Genomic DNA, 13124 nt, shown 5'->3' with positions numbered 1-13124 from the left:
AAATCTGGTGTCCGGCCTTGTGCAACAAAAGTCTTGTATAATGTCTTCTTCCAAGCCTGAAATTGTTTGGCCATCTTCTGCATAGCCCAGATTTTAACCTTCTCCTTCAAAGCTTCATCCTGTGTATCGAGCGTGAAATGTTGAAGGATATCTTGCCAAATCAATTCCTTGTCACGATCTGAGACAAAACTAATATTAGGGTTATCTTTCCGTTGCCTCCATTCACGAGCACTAACCGGGAGCCTGTCCCTTACAAGGTAGCCACAGTGCGCAACAAATTTTTTAGAATTAGCTCCAAGTACTTGTCCTGTACCCTCATCGAATTCCGACAGAATGTACCGACCCTCCAACGGCTTCTTCGGGCCCCGCACTTTTCTACTCTTCTCAGAAGTTGTCGCCGATTTAGAGGGCTACACAAACAAGTATAAATATATTAGTATAAATGTCATTTATTTTAATTTCATAATCAGCAAAGTTCTTCATTGCATCACAAACAAGTATAAATATATACTAGATTGTAGATAGACCTCATCAGGATTGTCTCCCACAAGTTCTTCATAATCAGCAAAGTACTGACTCCCATCATCTTGGGGATCTGGATTGGCGCCGCTGTTGATTAGGTCCATCATTGCATCATCCATGTTGTCATTCGGATTGGCTATTTCTGCAAATTGGACGCCAAGTTATTAGCATTTATGTCTCAAGTAAATTTATAGCGGATACATATTAATGAAAAAAAATATATTTTTAACCATTTGAGGTTTGCAAAAAAAATCATATTTGTAACTTTGCTTATCAAATAATGACTTATTTGATAAGTAAAAATATTTTAACAACAATTTCATGAAAAATCTAATGATAATTAGTGGATACATAAATATTATTATTCTATCATATAAATTTGATTAAATTTGAGATACTTTGACTCTACAAGGTTCATGGAATGATTTACAATTTGAGATTGCGGTAGCTTGTAAGAAATAATACATTTGAGTTCACTGCGCGTTAGAACAATCTAGAAACGTGTACGTTTCGCGAGCGCGTGTGTTTGGTCGATTGGAATATGACAAGTGTAGATGTAGGAGTACGTTTTGGCGAGAGGTACTTCCGCAGGCGTTTGGGAACGAGATTTTTATCATACGTTTGGGAACAGATTCATAGTTTTGATTCAAATAAAATTCACTAAAATGATTTTTAATTCATACAACATATCATCTCATTCGTACAGTACAAAAAAATAGCCTGCAGATCATCACCACATTCGTACAACATATCACCGCATTATGGGAGAACAAGAACAAATATATAGTAAAAAATCATTAAGTGCTAGTTTTCTGAACAAAAACACATAGCCTGCAGATCGAACACATAGTCTGCAGATCTTTGAACAAACATCCAGCACAATGTTGCCACCTTCGTTCTGTGCAATCCACACACAATGTAAGTTAATCAAGGCATTCATGCATTATTAGCAATTCTGGATATACATGCAACAGTTGCGTAAATAAATCATAACAAGATCACACATAGCAATATACCACAAACAAACAACTATAAAAGCAATCTATCATTTTTAGGACTGCCCACAACATAGCTTCTTGTTTAAATCATAACTGGAGTTACATAACTCCAAAAGACATGCAAGAAGATATTCCGGAAAGCTTAACAAATTATCTATATTTCATCCTTAGGCATCAACCACAAGGCCAAATGCCATCAAAATTTAACAGCAGCTATATGAATGAAATATCTACACTTTTGTTATAAACAAAATTCCCAGAAAACATCATATAAATAATGCAATCTAAATAATTCTATAAACTGTCTAGAAACACAACATTTTCTATAGCCTACATAGGATTACAAGAACTGAAACAACAATTAGGAGACTGCAAATGATCTAGTGGTGGGAACAAACACAAAAAAAAATCAACATTTCTCGTTCTCTGTTGTGCTCACCGGCGGCGCGGGCCTTGTTTGGTCGGAGAGGAGAAGACGGCCGAGGGCGGGGAGGCGGTTGGCCGAGGGCGAGAAGGCGGCCGCGGGGGGCGGGGGGTGCGCGCGGCCGGCCGAGGCGTCGCCGGTGGATCGAGGAAGTAGGCGGCACGGCGAAGACGTACGTACGGCTCGGGACGAGGAGGCGGCGGCGGCGCTCCTCCGCGCGTGTCTCTACGCCGGAGAAGGAAGCAGCGGCGGCTCGGGGAAGAAGACTGTGCGCGGCGGAGAATGGAGCGCGCGGCGGCGGTCTAGGGCAACGTCGATCTGGTGACCGGAGGAAGAAGAAGACGGTTGGATTAAATACCAGCGGGGATCTTTAGTCCCGGTGCTCAACCAGAACCGGGACTAAAGATTGCCTTTAGTCCCGGTTCCAACTACGCACCGGGACTAAAGGTGCAACCTTTAGTCCCGGTTCGTAGTTGGAACCGGGACTAAAGGCAATCTTTAGTCCCGGTTCTGGTTGAGCACCGGGACTAAAGGTATTTTAACCGTTTCTTACTTATTTTTGCTTACAATAATTAGAATAATTTTAATAATTGCATAGTAAATAGAATAATAGGTATTAATTTGTTAAAAAATAATAGTTCCATTTCTTTTTGTCTAATTGGTTACATAATAAATTTGGAAACATAAAATCTTTTCATCACTTATATTAACAAACTTAAATATGAAAAATAATTAGTATTTTGTTAATGCAAAAATGTATATTATTTAATTTTATTATCTTAAAGCAGATGTTTTTGATAGAAAAATTTGTTTGTGCAATATTTAAACGTAAATTTTGTTTATTTATCATCATTTATCTCCAAAATCATGATATACGTGATATCTCCATTAATTTTGTTTATTTATCATCATGATATCTCCAAAATTTTTCTCTATTTCTTATTTATTTATGCTTACAACAATATACACATTTACATCGGATTATCTCTAACAACTTTGTATTCAATTTTTTTTCATTTCAAGTCATCAAATGGGTCATTTGACCAAGTTTGACCAAAGTCAAACCATTGGTTTTTAGAAACACACACTTTGACCGAACCCTATATGGTCCCAAATGGAAAAGTAATGAATACAAAGTTTGTTGCACTCATCAAGTTCTACATTTTGTCTAATGGTCAACTTTTCTTTTGGAAAAGTTTGAACCACTCAATTTTGAATTTCGATAGAATTCATAACCACTTATCGGTTTTCGGAACCCTAGATGGTCTCGAACGGAAAAGTCATGAATACCAATATTATTCCACTCATCAAAATCTACATTTAATATATAGACCATTTTTGCATTTGACAAAGTGTTGCGAAGGTGTAGTTCAAAATCCACAATTGACACATGTAGTTTCATATAGTTTGTGTGAGATTCAAGAATTGGTGGGTATTGTGAACTTAAACTTTCTCAAATAGAAAAGTTGTCTATATAAAAAGTTTAGATCTTGATGATATCTAACAAATTGGTGTTCAAAATTTTTTTCATTTTAAGTAATTTAGTTTGTCATTTGACCAAGTTTGACCAATACTCGTCTTGGATTTTGAACAAATGTGCTTAGGATTGGCTCAAATTTATCCAAATGGAAAAATGGACAATATATCAAATGTAGATCTTGATGATCTCTAACAACTTTGTATTCAAATTTTTTTCATTTCAAGTCATCAAATGGGTCATTTGACCAAGTTTGACCAAAGTCAAACCATTGGTTTTTAGAAACACACACTTTGACCGAACCCTATATGGTCCCAAATGGAAAAGTAATGAATACAAAGTTTGTTGCACTCATCAAGTTCTACATTTTGTCTAATGGTCAACATTTCTTTTGGAAAAGTTTGAACCACTCAATTTTGAATTTTGAAAGAATTCATAGCCACGCATCGGTTTGAAAGAATTTTTGACTATTTTTGCATTTGAAAAATAATTGACACATCTCTTATAATAGCAAACTTAAATGTCATTTCATTATTTGAAATGATATAAAATAAGAAAAACTAATATAAACATCTTAAGTTACAATTGTCACATACACATACTATATTGCAATCTATTTATTAGGCGGGCACAATAGTGATCTTCTTTTTGACGTATGTTCCTTGGTCATGATCTTGACGTAACCATGGAGTGTCCTCAGCATTTATCAGTATGCTCGGATCTTTGGTCACATTGAAAGGCGTGATTCGGTCATCCCTTTCATAATCTTCTGAAATATCTGACTTGTCCTCAATTCCCACAATGTTTCTTTTCCCTGAGAGAACTATATGGCGTTTTGGCTCGTTTGTTGATTTGTTGTCATTTTTCCCTCTCTTCTGTTTTGTAGACATGTCTTTCACATAGAACACCTGATTCACATCAGCAGCAAGGACGAATGGTTCATCTTTGTAACCAACATTGTTGAGGTCCACTGTTGTCATTCCATAGTCTTTGTCAACTGTCACCCCGCCTCCGGTAACCTTCACCCATTGGCACCGGAACAAAGGGATTTTAAAATTAGGTGCGTAGTCTAGTTCCCAAATCTCCTCTATACGACCATAATATGTTTGTCTGTTTCCATTCGGGTCTATGGCGTCTACGCGAACTCCACTATTTTGGTTCGTGCTTCTTTTATCTTGGCCTAGGGTGTAAAATGTATTTCCATTTATCTCGTACCCTTTGTACGTGAGGATGTGCCATGATGGTTGCCTAGCCAACAAATACAGTTGCTCATCAATCTGGTCATTACCCTGACATTCTTTTCGTAACCAATCACTGAAAGTGTCTATGTGCTGACGCATAAGCCAACCTTCATTCTTCTCTGGGAATTGCGATCGTAGGAAGTCCTTGTGTTTCGTGACATACGGCTCCACCACGGATGAGTTTTGAAGAACTGTGTAGTGTGCTTTATTGAAAGAATCGTCCCCCGTACCGATGTATGTTTTCTTTCCTAGTGTTCCCACTCAGTCTGCCCTCGTGGCGCGATTCAGGAACACCAATTGGGTCAAGTTCAGGAATGAATTCAACACAGAACTCAATGACCTCCTTTGTCCCACAGCCCTCGGCGATGCTTCCTTCTGGCCGAGCACGTTGGTGAACATATTTCTTCAGAACTCCCATAAACCTCTCAAAGGGAAACATATTATGTAGGAACACAGGACCCAGAATATTGATCTCCTTGACCAGATGAACTAGGAGGTGTGTCATGATATCAAAGAAGGATGGTGGGAACACTAACTCAAAGCTGACAAGACATTGAACCACATCATTCTGTAGAGCAGCTAGTTCTAGTGGATTGATTGCCTTCTGAGAAATTGCATTGAGGAATGCACATAGCTTTACGGTGGCCAGACGTACATGTGGAGGTAGAATTCCTCTTAATGCAACTGGAAGCAATTGCGTCATAAGCACATGGCAGTCATGCGACTTTAAGTTTAGAAATTTCTTCTCAGGCACATTAATTATACCTTTTATATTAGAGGAGAATCCAGATGGGACCTTGATGCTGCTTAAGCATTCAAACATGATTTCTTTCTCTTAATTGCTAAGAGTGTAGCTAGCAGGTCTTAAATATTGGCGTCCATCATCTGTCTTCTCTGGATGCAGGTTGTCTCGTTCTTCCATGCGTTGCAAGTCTTGTCGTGCTTCAAGTGAATCCTTAGGCTTACCATATACACCCATGAATCCTAGAAGGTTCACACAAAGATTCTTTGTTAGGTGCATGACGTCGATCGCATTCCGGACCTCTAGGACTTGCCAATAGGGTAGCTCCCAAAATATTGACTTCTTCTTCCACATGGGTGCATGACCCGCTGCATCTTTTGGAACTGGTTGGCTGCCTTGTCCCTTACCAAAAACTACTTTCACATCCTTAACCATCTCAAATACATCTTCTCCAGTTCTATTGCGAGGCTTGCATCGGTGGTCTGCCTTACCTTTAAAATGCTTTCCTTTCTTTCTAACTGGGTGATTCATAGAAAGAAATCGACGATACCCAAGGTACACGACCTTTCTGCATTTTTTCAAATATATACTATCAAGGTCATCAAAACAATGTGTGCATGCATTATATCCCTTGTTTGTCTGCCCTGAAAGATCACTTAGAGCAGGCCAATCATTGATTGTCACAAACAACAGTGCTCGTAGGTCGAAGTGTTCCTGTTTGTACTCATCCCACAAACGAACACCTGTTTCACTCCATAAAAGAAGGAGTTCTTCAATTAATGGCCTTAGATAGACATCAATGTCATTGCCCGGTTGCTTCGGGCCTTGGATGAGCACCGGCATCATAATAAACTTTCGCTTCATGCATAACCATGGAGGAAGGTTGTAGATACATAGTGTAACAGGCCAAGTGCTATGACTACTGCTTTGCTCACCAAAAGGATTCATACCGTCCGTACTTAAAGCGAACCTTAAGTTTCTTGCGTCTTTTGCAAACTCTGGAAATTCCCTGTCTATTGCTCTCCACTGGGACCCATCAGCAGGGTGTCTCAACATGTTGTCTACTTTACGGTCTTCTTTGTGCCACCGCAATAATTTTGCATGGTCCTTATTTCTAAAAAGACGTTTCAGACGTGGTATTATAGTAGCATACCACATAACCTTTGCAGGGATTTTTTTTCTGGGACGTTCTTCCCCCTCAACATCGCCAGGGTCATCTCGCCTGATCTTATACCGTGATGCTTTACATACGGGGCATTCATCTAAATTCTCGTAGTCCTTGCCACGGTATAGGATGCAGTCGTTAGGACATGCATGTATCTTCTTGATTTCTAATCTCAAAGGACAGACGATCTGTTTTGCTTCGTACGTAGTAGTGGGCAGTTCATTAGGCTTTGGCAGCATTTTTTTTTGGATCTTCAGTAATTGCCCAAATGCCTTATCGGATACACCATTCTGTGCCTTCCATTTTAACAGTTCTAGTGTTGTACCCAGTTTTTTTTGCCCATCCTAGGCAGATGGGTATAATAATTTCTTGTGATCTTCTAACATGTGGTCAAACTTTGTCTTGTCTTTTTCACTTTCGCAATCTTTTTGTGCCTCACGAATGACATCACCAAGAGCATCATCTTCAACAGGTGCGCCTTCTGCATCTGCCTCATCTTCAGCTTCTCCCATTGCTGTATCACCGAAGTCACCGTATTGAGCAATAATGTCGTCAGGCTCCAACTGTTCTTCTTCACCTTCTTCCATCATTATACCGTTTTCTCCATGCTTGGTCCAACAAATATAGTTTGGCATAAAACCCGACTTCAACAAATGTGAGTGAATATTTCTAGAGCTAGAATATTCCTTCAAATTCTGACACAAGGCACATGGGCAACATATGAATCCATCCCGCTTGTTTTCCTCGGCCACTCTTAAGAAATAATGCACACCATCAATGAATTCTTTGGAGCGGCGATCGGCATTGTACATCCAATGACGTGTCACTGTCTGCATTGCAATGTAAAATATTATAAGTTTCTAATTTTTTATAAAGAAATTAAAGTAACAAATAACCTAAAATTCTCTATTTCTGGTTTTTCTAAACCAACAAAATTAAAAAGACATAAAAGTTCTCTATTTTCTAACTAATCATGAAATGTGGCATGCATACTAGTTATAATTAACTAATTAACCATGTCATAAAGTGCAAATTAAAGTATTATAAGTTTCTAATTTTTAATAGAGAAATTAAAGTAACAAAAAATCTAAAATTCTCTATTTCTAATTTTTATAAACAAGCTAAATTAAAAAAGCACAAAAATTCTCTATTTTCCTAAATAATCATGAAATGTGGTATGTATACTAGTTATAATTAAATAGCTAAATCGGTCAAAAATTGCAAATTAAAGTATTATATGTTTTTATTTTTAATAGAGAAATTAAAGTAACAAAAAACCTAAAATTCTATATTTCTATTTTTTCTAAACAAGCTAAATTAAAAAAGCACAAAAATTCTCTATTTTCTTAAATAATCATGAAATGTGGTATGTATACTAGTTATAATTAACTAACTAAATCGGTCAAAAATTGCAAATTAAAGTATTATATGATTTTATTTTTTCTAAACTAATTAAATTAAAAAACATATTACCACTATTTCTCTAACAAAACGCGTCGCTTTTGAAATGGCGATGAAGCTAATAACCTCTTAAAAAACCATAAAATAAAAAATAATATACATAACACTAGGAAATGACATACGCCGCTTCTAAATGTTGAGAAGATGAAGCTAGTGACCTCTTAACAAGTCGATGACGGTGTAGAAACGATGAAATGAATCAATAGCCGGAGATGAGAGCAAACTAGAACAAGCAACTCCAAATGAAGAACACAGCAAAAGAGTGAAGATCGATGGGCTCGGCCACGGGAAGAAGAGTTCAAATATGGGGAGGGACATTTAATCCCGGTTCCTTTTAAAAACCGGGACTAAATTCCAACACTAGTCTCGGCCGGTGGAACGGACCGGGACAAAATCTTTTAATCCCGGTTGGTAACACCAACCGGGACTAAAGGCTTGGTTTTTGTCCCGGCAACCGGGACTAAAAGTCCCCTCTGCCGATGTCTGACATAATAGCCGTTGGGCAGGGGACTTTTAGTCCCGGTTGTTCTCACCAACCGGGACTAAATATGTTTTTGTCCCGGACTCTGTTTTGGCCGAGATTATTGTTCATTTTGAGCAAGTGACCAAAGGCCTGTTCTGTAGTAGTGTCTACTACCATGTTATCAAGATGGACTATACACTTTATTCATAATGAACATGCAAAACAAAACTATGCACATTATGAATTCACTTCTAAATGAAGTATATTTCAAGGGTTATGATCAGAGCATGTTCTATATACCTATATTTCACACTATTGCTAAAAGGTTCCGTCTCGCCATGAAACTGACAAATTGTAAGTGGAACGATAATATTTATTCCCTACATGTGTTACGAAAGTTTCAACAAATAAAGACCGGTAATCACTTGGAATATGTTTCATCTTTATTATCACAAAATAGTCATTTAATTTATATACAATAAATAAGCAAATGCTCTTCTCTAGGAGATTGGGAGGTTTCCTTGTATACAATTTTATGAAGTTATGGGATGGCGTAAGATTCCGATCAACACTGTAAGTATATATATATATTTTTAACTATATTCCGTACACTACATAGGAAATTAATAACTTAGCTTACTACTATTTGCCAAGGACAGCTATCAACCACACTAAGGATGGAATTCTTGGCACACATTTTGAAGAGCCGTTCAAATAAATGTTTTGACAGCTTTTCTGAAGATGTTCAAGTCATGATTAAGGATTTACACAGAATGTAACTTATATGATTAAAGACTTAGCTTACTTTGCATTCTTTATGCAAAAGTGTTTTTCAAATTGTATTGGCTCAAATATTATTGTGTAAAAGTTAAACTATGAAACAAAATCATTGGATGTTTTTATGTATATCCTCAAGATAAAACCGTAGCATTAGCACGGGCACGCTACTAGTTCCCCTATAATGTATCCCAATATCTAACTAGAATTTTGCATGGCTGTTAGGTGGTGGAATTCCCCTCCTCGGCGCTGCTCTCTTCTGTTTGCAGGATCTATCATGCATCCAACTGAGGTGCCGCTAGATAAATGCTAGAGGCGTCAGTGATGAGCCGGTCTATGGTGAGTGATGGAGGATAGGAAAATAGTAAAAGATTGAGAAGTGAATGCCTACTTCGTCTCAAAATAATTCAACTTTTTAGATCTGTAAAAAAACACCAAGATCTATTATAGAAAAATTGTCTTTCGAAGATTATAAAATATATATTTTTGATGTACTTATTTGGTGTCATAGATGCTGATTCTCTTTTTAGAGATAATAAAATTAATTAATTTGAAATACTGTACTAGAAGTTAATCTATTTTGAGACAGAAGTATATTTTGTTGCCACACGTCTGTCTTGTGTCTACCCACCTGGGAGTCACTACAAAAGTCGTCTCCCTCAGCCCTTCTTTCTCACTCATCCATTTTCATGCTCTGTCGTTGCAGCAGCTCCATCTTTACAACACTAGCTGGCACCGGCAGCTAGCTGCCTACACCAAGAAACGTTCCTTGCGAGAGCTGGCAGCTTAGCGGAGCTCGAAATCGCTATCGATTTGCAATGCCGGACCGGGAGGAATCAAGAAGCCCGGCGTCATCCGGAGCTTCCTCCTCGCCGCCGCTGTCACCAGCTGAGACGGCCGCCAGGCGCAGCTCCTCATCGGGATGCGAGAAGCGGGCGCGTGACGCCGGGAAGCACCCGTCGTACCGCGGCGTCCGGATGCGGGCGTGGGGCAAGTGGGTGTCGGAGATCCGCGAGCCGCGCAAGAAGTCGCGCATCTGGCTCGGCACGTTCCCGACGCCGGAGATGGCGGCGCGCGCGCACGACGCCGCCGCGCTCGTCGTCAAGGGCCCTGCCGCCGTCCTCAACTTCCCTGACATGGCCGCCGCGCTCCCGCGGCCGGTCTCCGCGTCTCCGCGCGACGTCCAGGCCGCCGCCGCGCGCGCCGCGGCCATGGAGCCATCTAGGATGCTTTGCCCCTCCTCTGCCGCGACGACCGGAGGAGCAGCTGCATTGCCGTTGCCGACCCCGGCGCTAGCCTCCATGGAGGGGCAGCTGCATGACGACGAGCTCGAGGCGATCGTCGAGCTCCCGCCGCTCGACGAGGACGCCGCCGAGCTGCTCGTGCCGCTCGGCGCCGCGTCGTCGTTCTCGTTCCACGACGACGCTACGCAAGCGTCTTGCTGGCGCGACCCAGAGTGGATCGACCACGACGTCGCTGCAGGCTACATGGCGGCGGCGCACGATGCCGACGAGATGTTCGGATTTGCTCCGGACGGCGACCACGGATGGGCCCAGCCGGTTGGTACCCTCCTGTGGAACTTGTAATTTCTGGTTCTGGTCGGTCTGCTAATCAGTAAACTGCGTAATTAACTACTGTTAAGTGTTCATAATCTCTTTACCTTTGAAATTCTTCTTCTTCTGTTGCTGCTGCTGAGTGATCTGCAGATATATATATTGGGTTGTACTATAACTTGAAGAAAAACATGTTGCAACTTGCTGCTGGGGGTTACTATTAAATTATTGTGTCACCATATTCTTTCACTGCTTTTTGGTCGTTCCGGATCGAATTCTTGTCTTCTAGTTTCTCCTTTGAGAGAGCTATTTTTTATAAATTAAATATAGTCTGTTTATTTGTTATAAACAATATAGAGGTGTTTTGTTTTGAAAATGTCAGAATTTTGCACGATTTGATCAATGATTAGTCAAGTTGTACACATGTAGTAGCATACAAAAGTTGCATCACTGGATTTATGTTCGAAATGCTATATATAAGATCATTTGATTCTTGAGAAGATAGCAAAATATATGGCAACAGAACATCGAACGGTTAAAGATTTTTTTTTTAAAAAAAAAATCTCTCATACAAAATTATTGGGTGATGGGTACATAAGAGTACATGTAATAATGCATCAAGCTCATTTCTCAATCTAGTCGTCTACTTCGTCAAGCACTCACTCTATCTTCTTCAAATGTCACAATAATTGTTCACTCTGTGGTGCAAAACCAACTATATATATGACTACACCTGCAAAATGGCGGCGTTTTATATACTTCCCAAGAGGGCCAAGAGTTGCACTCTTCTTTATCTGTTTATTGCAGTCAAGTGTAAGGAAAGGGTTATTTTGCAGGTTGTACACACTGCAAAGTTATTTTGCCTTGTTTAGTTCCCAAAATTTTTCAAGATTCCCCGTCACATCGAATCTTGCGGCACATGCATGAAGCATTAAATATAGACGAAAACAAAAACTAATTACGCAGTTTATCTGTAAATTGCGAGACAAATCTTTTGATCCTAGTTAGTCTATGATTGGATAATATTTGCCACAAACAAACGAAAGTGCTACAGTAGCGAAATCCAAAATTTTTCTTAAACTAAACAAGGCCTAAGTATACAACTTTTTGACTCTGGAGTTACTATAATAACTGCTCTATTATTTTGGTTGTTCGAAAAAGTACACCGGTGTATCCTGTGTGTCCAATTGTCCATCGAGCAGGCAGAACAGACAAACAGTACAATGAACCACTACTGTCGAGCTAGTACACGTGTGCTTGTGTGTTCAAAGGAGGAAATAAGCCAATGAAAAAAAAAGAAGCTGTCCACTGTGAACTAGTGTTTTAGAAACATTTGGCAACCGAGTATTAGATAGCCTCAAAACACTCAGTTCTTATCAGATAGTAAAATCGAGTGTCTATGTAATCCGTGAAACACTAGATTGTCATGACCATAGGCGGATCCATATTAAAGGGAGCTCCAATAATTGAGCTATCATGCTTGCTATAACTTCACAATGATCTTTTTAGCACATAGCTCAGAATATGTAATACCCGATTTTAAGGATAAAATCAGATATGCACCATATGTGAGTTTTAGAGGTCAAATCTCATATATAGCTACAAATAATGGGTAATATCAAAAGACAATGCATAAATATAACGTACATAGTATAAAAGATATAACCTTTGATAGCAAACAACGGATAGACAACTCCAAACTTCGGGTATTAACTTCTCTCTACAGGATCCAACTGACTGGTTGATCACAAGCCTAAACTTCTCCTGAGGTTTGGGGAAATAGCAAGAGTGAGTCCATATCGAACTCCACAAGTATAGCAGAATATGAGTAACTTTTAACAAGAAAGAGAAGAAATGGGTTTCATTTAATTAGATGAAACTCTCTTGACACGATTACCAACTCTTTATGAGTTTTGAAATTAAATGCCTATGAAACTATGAAATGAAACTCTCCATTGAAAGTGGGTGTTTCATTGAAGTTTCACTTCATTTCACATGACATGACAGTCTTGAAAACAACGCTATGAACCCCCCACTGAGACTGGCCTTACATAACCTCTCACTTGATGTTAGAGTATATATATGTGATGAGGCTTCAAAAGATAACTTTTCTCTTTTTTTCAATTAAAATATGACATAATATATTTAGAGCAAGCTTATAAGTCATTATTGTTGAATATGTTCCAAATTCAGTTGCACATTATAAAGGCCGACTTCTGACAGAGCGAAGCGGAGGCCCGTCGCCGGAGGCTAGCTTGCCCCCCCCCCCTGCAGTACGGTACGTGTACCCAAATTAGTTAG

General features: G+C 39.3%; 1 protein-coding gene across 1 annotated transcript; it reads left to right on the top strand.

The window, feature by feature from the left end:
* On the top strand, positions 9958–10938 carry LOC8073804 (ethylene-responsive transcription factor ERF039). Its single transcript, XM_002453522.2, has one exon. The coding sequence runs from the start codon at positions 10089–10091 to the stop codon at positions 10854–10856; it is 768 nt and encodes a 255-aa protein (XP_002453567.2). The 5' UTR covers positions 9958–10088; the 3' UTR covers positions 10857–10938.

The sequence above is a fragment of the Sorghum bicolor genome, chromosome 4 (genome assembly GCF_000003195.3).
Source record: "Sorghum bicolor cultivar BTx623 chromosome 4, Sorghum_bicolor_NCBIv3, whole genome shotgun sequence".
Lineage (NCBI taxonomy): Eukaryota > Viridiplantae > Streptophyta > Magnoliopsida > Poales > Poaceae > Sorghum > Sorghum bicolor.
This window is presented reverse-complemented; position numbering and strand designations above follow the sequence as displayed.

Bases quoted from the DNA above. Each gene is read 5' to 3' on its own strand.
- LOC8073804 (XM_002453522.2), top strand. From the start codon at position 10,089: ATGCCGGACCGGGAGGAATCAAGAAGCCCGGCGTCATCCGGAGCTTCC.